At 38.8% G+C, this 14,486-nt stretch overlaps 1 protein-coding gene across 3 annotated transcripts; it reads right to left on the reverse strand.

Moving 5' to 3' along the window:
- Positions 1 to 704: 704 nt before the first annotated feature.
- spice1 (spindle and centriole associated protein 1) lies at positions 705 to 13,789 on the reverse strand. 3 transcript variants are annotated; one of them, XM_017717141.2, is made up of 17 exons: positions 13,678 to 13,789; positions 13,000 to 13,065; positions 12,471 to 12,518; positions 12,223 to 12,369; positions 10,288 to 10,390; positions 10,081 to 10,199; positions 9,082 to 9,167; positions 8,880 to 8,992; positions 8,653 to 8,772; positions 7,237 to 7,505; positions 6,558 to 6,689; positions 6,053 to 6,176; positions 5,268 to 5,381; positions 4,267 to 4,613; positions 2,743 to 2,926; positions 1,625 to 1,764; positions 705 to 969 (listed from the first exon to the last, which is right to left on the reverse strand). In XM_017717141.2, exons 2-17 carry the CDS (start codon positions 13,063 to 13,065, stop codon positions 916 to 918), a joined length of 2,166 nt encoding a protein of 721 aa, XP_017572630.1. In that variant the 5' UTR covers positions 13,678 to 13,789; the 3' UTR covers positions 705 to 915. The 3 variants fall into 3 exon arrangements, with proteins under 3 accessions (XP_017572630.1, XP_017572639.2, XP_037389740.1); XM_017717150.2 differs by lacking the exon at positions 705 to 969 and having other exon boundaries at positions 986 to 1,764; positions 4,267 to 4,610; XM_037533843.1 differs by lacking the exon at positions 705 to 969 and having other exon boundaries at positions 986 to 1,764.
- Between the last annotated feature and the right edge of the window lie 697 nt (positions 13,790 to 14,486).

Genomic DNA, 14,486 nt, shown 5'->3' on the forward strand with positions numbered 1-14,486 from the left:
TCCAAAATCTCTTGGTTTGCTGATGCATTAAGATTTCCTTTCACTTTAACTAAGGGGCAAAGCCCAACTCCTGAAAAACAACCCAACACCATAATACCCCCGCCTCCAAATTTTTACACTTTACACAGTGCAGTCAGACAGTGCAGTTCTCCTGGCAACCACCAAACCCAGAGTCATCCATCGGATTGCAAGATGGAGAAGCTGACTCGCCACTCAAGAGAACACGTCTCCGATGCTCTAGAGTCCAGTTGCGGCGCTTTACACCTCTGCATTCCGATGCTTTGCATTGCGCTTGGTGATGCAAGGCTTGGATGCAGCTACTCAGCCTTGGAAACTCATTCCATGGATTATGTGCTTCAGCATCCGCTGACCCCGCGTTGTCATTTTATGTGGCCTACCACTTTGTGGCTGAGTTGTTGTTCCCAATTGCTTCCACTTTGTTATAATACCACTGACAGTTGACTGTGGAATATTTTGTAGTGAGGAAATTTTATGACTGGACTTGTTGCACCGGTGGCATCCTATCAAGGTACCATGTTGGAATTCACTGAGCTCCTGAGAGCAATCCATTCTTTCACAAATATTTGTAGAGGCAGTCTGCATGCCTAGGTGCTTGGTTTTATACACCTGTGGCCATCGAAGTGAAAGGAACACCTGAATTCAATTATTTGGATGGGTGAGTGAATACTTTTGGCAATATAGTGTAGATTTTGAACCTCTCTGGAATTTGTTAAATGGTTTCATTAAGGCTGTGGTGCTCTTTTTTATATGTATACTGTCTCAATAATCAACTCACAATAAAACTGTTTAAAATTTATTAATGTATGTACAATATTAAAAACAAACTGTAAAAGAATGCAGGTACTATGCAGCAGCTGGTCCCATCAGTCCTGATACTTGTGTGCAGCAATGTTTTTAGTGGATATGAGCAGACAGTGCAAACCAGCCTTCCCCTTTCAGTTTATCCACCTGCATAAACCACAAACATCATCACAGTCATTGCATTTTTGTTCTTTCTTTAGAAATAATTAGAGCAGAAAATGCACTGTTGGAGACCTAGATCAGCAGGACTCAAGGTTTCTCCTACAAGCATCCTTAAAAAGCTCATGACTGCCTGCCTCCAATTTGAAAAGTTTTCAGGTTTTGTGGCTGTGACATGAGGATCACACTTGTTTCAGCCAAATGAAATTAGTTTTTGGGGGAGGCCCTCATCCTGTCACTTAGTTTCCTCCCCCAAATATAAAAGACATAGAATCCTAGGCAAACGTTAACTGTACTAGTGCTGTAGTCACCATGGTTACCATATGAGAGATGCAAGTAATTTTCCCCGTCTTACAAAGGCCAACCTTTACTGAGAGAGAAAAAAAAAAAAAAAAAAAAGAGGTGGAGTATTATTGCTTACATAGAGAAAAGACTGACCAAAACATTTGCACCTTTTTGCACTTTTGCTGTGTTTCTGCCATTGATGGGTATTTTTACATTTTACGTTTGTTTTGAGAGTTTGTATATTTCCGTAACGCTTGACTGGATCACACCAGGTAGCCATAGCTGAGTGGTAAGTCAGATGGTGGAAAGACATGACATTAACCCACAGTATTATGCGATAAAATGCGTGTATGTGTACCTGTGTATTAATGGCACGCCTTTCTCCTCCCTCTTCACTTTGTGGAGAAACTGCTCCTGCTGACCTTCTGCTGGCTGTGCTAGAGGGATGACCTCTCTCAGACACAAACACACATGATCCCCGAGCCAGCCTTATAGCATCTGCAAAAGAGAAGGCTTAAATCAGCAGTCTTTTAGACATGCATATATAAGACAAAGAACATACAAAATGTAGTAGCCTTTGAACTTCTTTTCTGTTAATCAAGAGTTCACTGTATGCCTTCTGGCCATCTTCAGACATTGTGAACTGCTCATGACAAAACTGAGTAAAATACATATTTTCTGGCCAAGAAAGGGGTTGTTTTAATAATTAAGTCTTAAGGTAAGGTAAGGTGTCTTAGGGTAACTGTAGTTCCTAGTAAAATACATATAGTGATTCATGTAAATTTTTGAAGTAGACTCTTATGCAATTTTACATTATTTTATTGTTACCATATTTAATCCAGCAATGTTATTTTTATGCAGAGATGGCAAATGCGCTGCATAATTGCATGCATGGTTCTGGACCTAAACTGGAGTTTTCTATGACAAAAATGGGATTTTAAAACATGCCTGCCATCCTGTGTACATTTTTCCACTGAACATCACCAGATACTATTGATTACGAGGTCATTTAGCAGTCAAAATAACTACAAGCAAGCCAACACTCCTGCCTATTAAAGTAAATCTGTTGCACCACTATTATTTAACATTGGCAACCTAAAATGGGCATAGCCTCTTAACTATCACATTTGACAAAGCTTGCTCGTTTGTGTGGATGATTTTGTTGAAGTTGCCAGTACTATTATGTGCAGCAGTGTTAGCTGACATATAGCAATAGTCGTATTTGGCTACTTAACAAGCTCATAATTCAAAGCATACAATACTCATGGGAAAAATGTCTGTATGGCAAAACATACTGGCTGTGGAATGTTTTAGATTACCACAGGATGTGACAGGGCGATTTTTAAAATGCCATTCATTTGTGTCATAGAGAAAACCACTGCACAGAAACTCAGTGATTGAGAGAAAAAAAACCCTAATGCATAGTAACGATTCAAGTGCAACGCATCGGGCAGTACAGCTGTAAAAAAAACACACCTGTGTTAGGGCTGACTGACTGTGGAGGTATAGGAGAGATTGAGGGAGAGACACTGAGGGAGGTGGTCCGTTTCTGCTGCTCTATCAGCTCCAGCAGTTTCGCCTTTGCTGCTGCACTCTGTCTGTTCAGCTCTTGCAGCCTCTCATCCATCAGCCTCACTGAGGAGTCAGCTGCACCCACACACTAGATGATTAAAAAAACAAGAAAACCCCACACATGTCCACATAAATACATGCAGTAATGATCAGAGATATCCATTTAATTTACACAAGTGCAAAACTAAATTAGCAAGTACTTGTTACTGGTACAGATATGATTATTAAAGCTGTTTTCTACAATTTTATAATGCTGAACTAATCCTGAAGAAACAGTTGTCAGGACAGAAAACTGTTCAGAACACTACTGTTTATTTATTCACTCAGAAACTGTAAAATGGATGTTTCTAGAATTATTCACATGCCATCAACTAATACGCCACACTGGAGCACTGAAATAAAAAGGAAGCATCACTAGATAGGAGCAGGCTAGCTTGAATGTTTTGACTTCTTCAAGCTTGCTAGAGACCATCCTTAATTTCATTTAACAAGTTATTAATTTTAGCATCAGGAAAAAGCAGAGAACATTTAGCAGAAAATTTCACAGAGCTCTCAACAACTAAACATAACTTATATTTTAGTCATTCAGTGATGTTGAGGTCTGGACTGGATGGGTTGGTCAGTACATTGTTCTGAGAACACCTCCTGCTTCTTTGTCAAACTTTTTTTTGTCCATTTCCTTTTCTCAGTGAGGGCTTCTTGACAGCCACACATCCTTTCAGAGTCACAGCCTGGAGTTGTCTTCTCACAGTAGAAGCATGGACAGACACAATAGTGGATTTTTATAGGTCTGAAGCAAGAGTTGAGCTTGATTTTCTCCCATCTCTCAAATATGAAAGTTTTAAGATCTGATGGGGCAGCTTTGGTGCTCTACCAGATCTTGCATGGTTGTTAGGAGTCCCCATTTTCTCTGCATCATATTTTGCACTTTGTTTTGGAAACTACTGTTTTCTTGTAACATGTTTCCTTTGACTTTCTCCTTTTTGCAAAAATAAAAATATCTCCTAAAAACAACTTGCATTTTAAGACTGTTTTCACTGGAAATGTAATAAATGAAGGGTGGTGTCTGCCTGTTCCAGAGTACTGTAGTTTAAAGGCAGGTAACATAATACTTGGTTAGATACTGTTTAGCAAGAAAAAGCTTATTTAAAAAAAAAAAAAACCCACACACAACAACAACTTGAATCAATAAATTGCTTTCCAGCAATTAAGATTTACTTCTTGTGATAATTTTGAACAGAATGTCCAGAGTATCAAACTAGAAGAAAAAAAAAGACAATAGTTTTGACTGTGATGGCTAATTCAGTTTTACAATAATTAAGCTTTATCTTAATAGCTGTAACACACTGATAACCCAAGTCTGATTTGCACAGATTTACTCCTTCAAGTTCAGTCAGAGTTAATAAAAATCAACACAAGAATTTTCACCTGTTGCGTTGGCTGTTGTACAGTAGAGGGCGACAGTTGTCCGTCTTTAGTGTTGACAGGGGACAGCCTGTCTGTGCCCAGCTCTCTGGACACTGAAGCTCCAGTGTGAGGAGGACAGAACTGGCCCAGCTGAGCCTGAATCACCGCATTCTGACTGGTCAACTCTGTGATCTGCCGCAGCCCTGCATACTGGGCTGGCTGGTCCAGCAGTGAGACTGGACGTGGCAAAACACTATCGGGCAGACTGATGAAGGAGGAAGGAGTACAGCGGGCCTCAGCGTCCTCTGGCGACCCAACGCTGGCTGTTGAACGGGAACCCTCAAAGTGCAAAGAGAGGGAGCGTGCTGCTGATAGAAGAGAGATGAATTCTGATATTTACAAATATAAAAAAAACATTTATTCATACTGAAAGGGTTAACTCTGCTCCAACTCTGCTCTAAGCAGACTTTGCCGTAAGCATAGCTACTGTCCTTGGCAGTTTTGCACAAACAACTTGCTCCTCTTATCGGGAAAACATTCTGTCCAGAACCATTTGTTCTCTTTCGTAAGTAAGATTATCGTACACAGAGCAGAAGCCCCCCTCCTTTGGGCAGTTCCGGTGGTCCGTGAGTGTCAGCTTAGCATTTCATGACTGTTAGACAACTTATTTGGGTCCACCCTGTTTGCTTGTACGCAACAGGGCAGGACGTGTTTGTATAAAAGAAGGAGTGCCCTTCTTTCTGTGTGCAGAAGACTTAATAAACTCTTTGATTGATTAAGAGAGTCGTTCTGTCTTCTTGCACCGAGCGCGCTCACTGCACTGAGGCTTTCCACGGGACAGGTGATCCACTCTCTGGTTCCTCTTCATGAACGGACCAAAAACGGCCGGTCCTTTCACATACTTTTCTATTTTTTAATAAGATGAGAATACAGTATCATTATTATTACCGTCTTTCATCACTGGTAGCCTAGACATGGCAGCAAGGTCACCAAGAACCTTATTTGCTCTCCATCACACTCACCTGCAGGGGGTGCTCTGCTGTCTCTTTGGCGTGGAGGGGAGAGCAAAACAGCAGGAGAATCCAAGGCCTGCTTCTGTGGGAGTCGTTCAGCGTGAAGAGGCTTAGCCTCAGTTCCTGAAAACATATAAGACAATCTGGATATTAGCCCTGTCCTAACTGGTGAACTTGCAGCCCTGAGGTGTGACTTGCACACACCTGTGAGGACCGCGAGGCTGTGGATCTGCACCTCAAATCCATTTTTCAGTCTGGATTTTGTAATCACTAGCAGGCATAACACTGTTTAATCAGTTACATCAATACCTCAATTAACTACCAGTGATTACAAAATTCAGGACCAGAAACTGGACAGATCTGGGAGACCTCTGCTGCAGGGTAACCCATTTCTCATATTGGCGTTCAGAGACGGCAACATCTTTCAACCTCGCTTTATCCCTTAGAACTAAACAGGCGGTTTGTTACTGAGCCTTCAAGTCTGACAGATGTAAACAACCTCTGTTCTGATTGGCTGCCCTGTGTTGTGCCTCATTTAAAAAGCAGTTGAGGCTGTGTGAAAGGGCAGGGCTCAATTGCTCTAGGCTGAATAGAGAGAAATGTGTTTTCCATATCACAAAAAATGTGACATATGACAGGATGTTTTGTAGATTAATTAAGAGTTTTACTTATGGATTTTACGGATTGGGGAGTGATTGGATGTTTTGGTTAGAACAGACCTTTTAATGAATTATCTGCTTCATTTAGTGGCCCTGCAATCATGAGCTATAAATGTAAGAGTGAGAAATAATTACTTGGCACTGCACCATCTTGTGGTTCTAATTCTCCCTCTTCTTTTCCACTTCCCAAATCTCCCAGCCCAAGGATCACCATGTCCAGACGCTCCTCTAGTTCTGTTGTCCGTTCTTGGAGACTCTCCTAGGTTTAAAAAAAAAAATAGATAAATAAATAAATACCATAACGCTCACAAGACAGGTTTCACTCTGGACTATACTAGTACTTAGCACTAGTACTAGTCTTTTTCACTTGTCAGTAGAACATATTTTTTTTCTTCCATGACAAAAGTCAATCCCACTTTGTATGCTATATCCCGCTGCTCAATGCATTATCACCATATTTGGTATTACTACTTGTAATTTCATTTTTAATTAAAACCATTCATCATTAAAAAAGAAAAAAAAAATAGTGGTGGGTGGCCATAAGCACAGAACCACTGTCATTATTAGTTTGCAATGAGAACACATATGTAGCAAACACAAAGAAGTTACCAGATTGCAGTAAGCAATAAGAATAACTAACCTGTAGTGCGGCGGTCTCCTCTCTCAGTGAGAGGCACTCAGCTGAGAGGGCATCAATCAGAGCCCTCTGCTCCCTCACCTCCTCCTGCAGACTCCTTCTCACTTGTGCGTCTTTTTGAGCTTCCTCCTCCCGCTAAGAGAACCAACATGGTATATTTAAAAAAAATAAAAATAAAAAAAAATAAAAAAAAATGGACAAAAGTACATTCCATAGCCAAAGACATTAGCAACAGAAATCAAAGCCTGAATCCTTTGTAACTTTTTTATAGATATCAGTATGTCATACATCATCAGACTCAAAGAGACTTGCTTAACCAAATAAACCTAATGAGCCTAAAAAAAACATAGCTGCTCATTTAAATGTGCTGCCAGATGAGTCCCCACTGCATGCACTGTATGTGACTCTTCTCTGGAGAGGACGAGTACATATGTTCATTTTAACAAGGTTCGCCTAAACTTTTGTAAGCAATAAGCCATGTATTCATTCTTTTGCATAAGCCTTAAATGCATGAGTGCAATCACTTCCATCATTTGTTAGCAACATTAACTTTATAACTGAAAACTTCAGACACCAATCTGTCTTTGGCTGATCAAACACATTTGGTGTAAAGGTGGTAAACTGTTTACACTTGATTTTTTCCCCCAAAACTATCACTTTAAGAGGATGAGTGTTTCCTCACTCGTCTAATGTGACTGGCAATGCGTCCCAGAGTGGCCACCAATGCAACAGAGAAGCCAGTGAGGCCCCGATGCTGATTAGATGGCTGAGATGAGCTAAGAAGCCCCTGTGGTTCCAGATAGGCCAGCTCTGTTTCCACCTGACCCAGCATGTCCTGCAAAAGCTCTAGACTGGACTGGTTCGCACTCTGAGAGCTGATCCCAGACCCATCCAGTCCAGAGGTTCCTGGAGAGCATCTTCTGGTTGTCCTGGAACACTTGCTTTTACCACCTGAAAGACACACTATGGTTAAAGACAAACAACTCATGTTAACTGTGTAAGGCAACGTATGCCTCCTTTATGGACAGGAACCTCTTGTCTATTTAGTCATAGCCAATTACCACTCACAATGGGGTGCAAAAGGCTGAGAAAATATGTCTATTTTACATTATTGCCTAGTTGAATTAAGCTTTCCCATTACACATTATATCATTGACGGAATAATTTGAATAAAAAGTAGAATCATTGAAATTTTAATATGAATTTGTTTAGTACTTGATAAGCCTACCTTTTGCTTTAATGGCAGTGTGCATTCAAGCTAGATCAAATTCAGAGTATCATCTAAACATAAGCCTTGAAAGAAAAAAAAAACTTTTTTAAAGATCTTACCATTTTTTACTACAAAGGCCTTAACATGGTCAATGTTAAAAAGTTGCATACATTTGAATAGTGACCTAGAAGTAGAGCAGAATTCTAAATATTTCTGCCTCATTTCACTGTTCACAACTTTAAAATTTTCAAAATGTTTCAAAATTTTAAATCTTTGCTTGTGATCTGAGACTTTTGGACCCCTGTGTATGTTGGTCTTTCATTGATACAAAATAGTGAAGTGAAAGCCTACATATGCCTCCTTCAATCCACATTAATACTAGCATTTTTCTCACATGTGTAATGTGATCTAAAGCTCTATTGGCGCTAGACTAGTGTACCTGGGGAGGTACTGTAATTTAAGTGATAACTGACAGGACACATGAATTTAATCCAATATGAATCTGTAATATTTGTAGATTCAGCCTGACAGTAATAACCGTGGTGTAACAGTCTTCCGTAACTAAACCTAGAGTTCCCTCAGTAAAAGCATTCTTGACCCAATCCACCTCATGCTAACAGAATAATCAAACGTGTTTACAGACACAGCAATGCAGCATGTTGTTTTTGTTCCTGAATGTGCAATGTGTCATGTACCACTGACATGTACATACAAGCTTTCAAGCCAGAAACTTGGAGAAATTATAAAGCCTTCATCCTGTACAGGTCAGCCAGTCAAATCCCTTTCAAACTACATTACTGAACCTCCTTTTCATAAAAAGCAACCCTATTCTAATAGTGTTAACTAATATATAATAGTGTTTTTTAAACAGGGTAGAGGTAAATCTACCTGAATGAGAGGATGAAGGTTCAGGATTGAGGACCTGAGTAACCAGAGGGTTGGACTGTATTGTGTCTGACTCAGACTGCCTTGATTTTAAACGCTCCACAGCCACTGTTGCATTCAGAGCTTTCCGGGATGAGAAACACAGAAACATAAAATCACAAATGCAGGCATGTTGAGACTTCATCAGTTAACAGCTCAGACAAAGTGATGATAAATGAAAATGTTCCTACCTGCTTGTTCATCTGATCCTGCTGTATTACAAGGAGTCTGAGGAAGGTTCTGCTGCAATTGCTGGTCTGTAGTCCACTGAGGAGGCTTAACTTTACACGTTTTCCTCTTTGGCCTGAAAAGCATGACAAGAAGTTAAATGACTAATTGTCCATCAGACCTGCCATTACCACCCACTATTAAGATTTAATTAGCTTTTAGGACCTGCACATTTCACTGTTAAAGCTGACTGAGGTGTCCTGATCATCCTCCCCATGCTCTGCTGCAGAGTCCTCAAATTCATTTAAGGCCTGAAACAAAGAAGTGAGTTTATCTAATGTCCTCCCTTGCAAAGTAAAAGGACACTGGAGGTTTCATAACAATTCTTGAGCAAACTTTGGCCGCAAGATTTCCCTTTATCTTAACTGAGCAGCATAAAATTTATTCAAGGAAATATTTAGGTGGAAAGTGAAAATAAAATCCATAATTTAAAGTTTTAGACTTGAATTTAAAGTTTAAGCATCTCAGTTTTGACAGCGGTTACCCCCAGTATGAGTATTATTATATCACTAAAAAATTATTTATATACTTTCACTTCATTGTCTTTGCACATAGATATCTTACCTTGGACCTCTAAATAAATAATACCTGATTGCAGAAAATGTGTTTTATTATTGATAATTCCTCATGTTACACACTGATTTTCAAACTTTGGGAGAAATTTACTCCAAAACAATGTGATCTAACTGCTCACCATGTGGCCATTGAGGGGAAGGGATGGAGCTTCACCTCCTGCTCTAAAATGGAGGGGTGGGACTAAAATAAGGCCCCATTTTCAAAAAAGGCTTTTTTAATATAAAGAATTTACTACATGTAATATACACTTTCATTGTGTATTGATATATATATATATATATATATATATATATATATATATATATATATATATATATATATATTAATAATAATAATAATATAATATTGCATAATATTGGCTGAATATAACATATAGCAACCACACATAGGACTCTGGGACTTGAAGCAGGTAAAAATTAATTTTGCTTTAAAAGTCTGAGACAGGTACAAGTAATTTCATGCACATACTTTGTGAGCCATTGTATGAATTATATTTTTTAAGGGGCAATATGCATTTTTTAAAGGGCATTTTTTTATTCACTCTGCACAACACAATATTTTATTAGAATATATATGACGAACATCAACCTGTTGGTCCATCATGGATTGGCTGAGCAGTGAGAGCTGTGTGGGCGGATCCGGTTTCTGCAGAACAGGGAGCTCCGAATCAGAGTCACAGTCAGGTGCCATGGTAACATTAGGAAACCCTGCAAAACATGCACATCCATGACCCTAAGACGAGAATAACACTTGAAAAAAACATTACTAAGCATGAGTGAATAGATAAAGCAGTACCAGTCTGTCTACGAGGGGCATCACCAAACAGATCTTTCACCACCGCCATGGCTTTGTCAGACCGTGCAAGAACATCTTGCAGCTGGCACTGATCTGACAACACCTACATAAACACAGAGATCCAATCTGGTTAAAAAGATAATAGGCCAACTGAAGTTTAATTGTTCATGTACTTTTAAAAATAATTAGCCTTTCAACAGCACATTATCTTTGATCTCACCACTCAGAATGACAGAGAACCAGTCATAGCCACCATTATGCTAAACAGTAACCAACTTCTCAGATTAATTTCACTTCACTTCATGAAGATCAAAGTGGTGCCCCGTTGGGTAACTTGACTGGGGGTCCTGATCCACTAATATCAATTATGTTGCCATGCATGCAGAACAGGAAAGAGAAGCAAGCGTTTCCATCTGAATGCTTTTAAAAGAATGCAGAGAAGTAAAATGACTAGCCTACAGGACGACCTTGACCACGATCCATTTAAAAGCCTGTTAATGTCATACCAGGGATTAACTACTGTGGGCATTACTAATGTGCAGTGGTAACCATATAGTCAGAGGAATTCCACCAACTTTTTGTCTGCATAACTCAATCATTAAGACATAAAAGGTAATTCAGGGTGGTCTGATGTCACTGTAGAGAAACTAACAGTTTCAGATTTCATTACAGTCAGGAACAGGGTAATAATAACACTCTAATAATAACAACTAATAGTAACTCTGATAATTGTAATCAAACAAAATTGGAATCCGATTATTTTTACCCTAAATACCAAATCAGAAAATCAGCCAAATTTATTATTTTTATTTTGGCTAATCTGTGCCCAAATATGTGCATCCATGCTGTTGCTGCTACACCTGTACCAAAGTGCATAATTATGCATAACTCGTTGTACTAAATAGTCAGTCACTTCTTACTATAGATATAAAACTTACGTTAATTCATCTTATTTAAATAGGCCACAAATTGTTTTGTTTATTAATTTAAAACTGCAGTTTGGCCTATTAAAGAGCAAATAATTCTATGTTGTGACTTTGGTAAACAGAAATTTCTGGAAATATGGTAAAGCGTTCATTTAGCTAATACAATTGTCACATTTGGGTTAAAAAAAAAAAACAAACAAAAAAACCTATTGGTTTTATATATATATATATATATATATATATATATATATATATATATATATATATATATATATATATATATAAAAAACATCTGTATTTTGCATAATGCTGATGAATAGCTATACATTGGGAACTATCTTGCCTTATAACATCCTGCATGTCTCCACCATGACATGATTTTTAAAATATATCTTAGGCCAAACGCTCATCTCAAAACTCTCAAAAAAAGATAGCTTTTAAAGGCATTCAGATCTTGCTCCCATCACAACTACTGTGAACAAGTCTGACTCAGTAGGTTTTTCCCAGAATGAAAAAAAATTCACATCCAACCACACTAAATTACTTTGTTTACATCTTCATGTTTTCAAGAGGTAGACATTTGCAGTATCACATGATTCACCCTTAAAGTGTTCCATGCTCCAATATTTGAATACTGAAATTAATATTTAAATACTTTACACTACTGTAGATGCAGTACAGGTCAAACATTTGGTGAACAGAAGATTTTTCTTGTAGAAATAACAGTTCAGTTCAGAAGTAGCCATGGCCTGGCTATAACATGGTTATTTGTTGATATTTAATAGATATTCTACTATATCTTCCTTAAAGTCTTAATCTATTATTTTAATATATTCCTTTTGTCAATCACGATGAGGAACGAAGAGGGAATTATATTGAAATTATATTAACACTGGGTGTTATTTTCCCTTCCCCTGCAGTTAACCGAACATCTGCTGAGATGCTTGTGAATCAATTAGTAAAAATGCTCATTCATAGTGGCATCACTCATACGGAGTTTCCAGTGTACCTCTCTGATGATCCTGAGCCTGGCCTGATCTAATCCAGGAGGGCTTGCCGGCTGGGTCTTTTTCTGCATCCGCTTTAAGCCTCTCTCTCTCAGCTCCCACTGCGCCAGCACCTTGTTGTGGGACTTGTGCATCTCATGACGTCTGGACTAAAAAAGTAGGTAAGGTAAAAGGCCAAGATGCAGTCAGTCTGAGCAAAACTCAGCAAAGACCGAGGCTTAGATTACAGAATATTATGATGACACCCTACCAAATCCTCTGGGGTAGCTTTATGAACCGAGAGGTCAGTGACTGTGCTCTGTAGAAGAAAAAGGGAAAGTCAGAGCGAACTAAACTCAAACTTTCCAATCTCTTTTTTTTTTGCCTGAGGTCCACTTTTAACATGTGTGTTTGCAGCAAGAGCAGTCATAATTCATTTTTACAATACCATGTTTAACCACTGTTTATTCCTAGAACAAAACAGTGTGTTTGATAAATGTGAATGTTGTAACTGTTGTAACTGGCTACTGATCCAGGGGGAAAGAGTCCACATGGCTTCAGTGTGAATGAGCAGGGCTAAACTGCTGAAGGTTAAAAAAAAGGCAAATATGTGGAAATTTGCTGTCACAAAAACAATTAACTCAAAGCAGTTAGCAATAAGCAATAAGGATGCAGGAATAGGAGTGAATGGAACATTTGGAAGCTTTAACAATGTTTACAAACCACATCAAACCCTTGTTTTAAAAAAAAGTGAGGTAAATTCGTTTGCCTAGAAACGGGACCTTTAAAACATCACTTACCACCCATTCTTTCTTGGGAACTTTCTTAGTTCGCCCTGGTCGTCGGTTAATCCTCACAAACGACATCTGACAGCACAACAGAGTCAGCAGCAACGCCAGAACATTGGTTAGTTTGGTTACACCAGTCCGTTATATTAACCTACCTACCTTACAGCATTATACAGTTAGCTTGTAGCTGGCTAATGTAATTTATATCAGTTCAACGGAAACCGCATTAGCCGCGAAAACTATGTGAAACAAATACGACAGACTTTGAGCAGATATAACTGCTGACTAAGATCAACAAACCAGCCTAACGCATAGCTCAGCCGTTGCCACTTAGTAACATATGACGCTAGCTAGTCAGCTTACTGAACGACAACTACACGAAGCTGAAGTTGACTTTTTCTGCTCCACCTTCAACTGTAAAACACTCAGCTAGGTTACCGTTACACTCCGTCATCAGTTGTACAGGGTAGAATGGAAACTTCGAGTAAGAAGTTGGCGAATATGAATCCTATCGATATGCTAACTTTGTTTTCTGAGGTTTGCTCACCGTTACGGTTAATTATACAGGTGGCTAATCGCGTATTGTTCAGCGTTTAACTGAGGAAAGCACAACTACGAGGCATTTTCGCATTTAACTACAGCGCAACAGAAAAAACGGCTAGTAAGTAGTAAGAATAACTGTATGTTTACCTTGTGAATGCAAATAAGCGACTGCCCTGTCCAATTTTCTCTGTAGTGTCTGAGAACCCACGAAAAACTGTTAATCAGACGACAACCGTGAAGAGAGCGACTGATTTTTTAAAAGCACCGCCGCTCAGACAAATTTTCAACATAAGAGTCCCTTAATCTTGAACTCGCTTTCTTTGCTTCAGGATAATTTTTAAAACGGGCCAGCTGTACGGAGCCCCTTTCAGATCTACACAAACAGGATAAACTAAGCAAGATACTTTATGTTATATCAAGATTGCAGTGAACAATCAGTTTGAACTCACTGTAGGCTTACAGACTAGATCAGTGCATCTCACCTCCAGCAATGTAACGCTCTCATCATCAGTCTCATCATGTCTCATCATCAGTTAATGATCAAGTCTAATTAAGTCTAAATAACCAACTAACCAAACAAACAAACAAACATAAATAAAATTGCTGCTTCTTTATTATAGCCCCATCAACAACAATAAAAACCAGCAATAACGATCTCACACAATGTGCTAAATAATGCAGAAAAATAAGATGTAAATAAGAAATGAAAATGAAGTAATGAATGTACATTAAAGTAAAAAAAAGTTTTCACTATTTTAGCAAGCTGGTGAGTAAGTAGCCTATTATGGACAACATGCGGCTCATTATTTCGTTTTTCAACTCTGCAGGCCAGGGTTTTTGTCCATGAGGTGGTGGTATTGGCTAATAAATGTCACTCTCCCAGTGAGCATCACAGCTATGTGCAATTCAGCACCGGAGTCTGCTGATCTTCGACCTCAGTAAGCCAGAGTATTAGA

This window comes from Pygocentrus nattereri, chromosome 24 (assembly GCF_015220715.1).
Source record: "Pygocentrus nattereri isolate fPygNat1 chromosome 24, fPygNat1.pri, whole genome shotgun sequence".
Classification (NCBI taxonomy): Eukaryota; Metazoa; Chordata; class Actinopteri; order Characiformes; family Serrasalmidae; genus Pygocentrus; species Pygocentrus nattereri.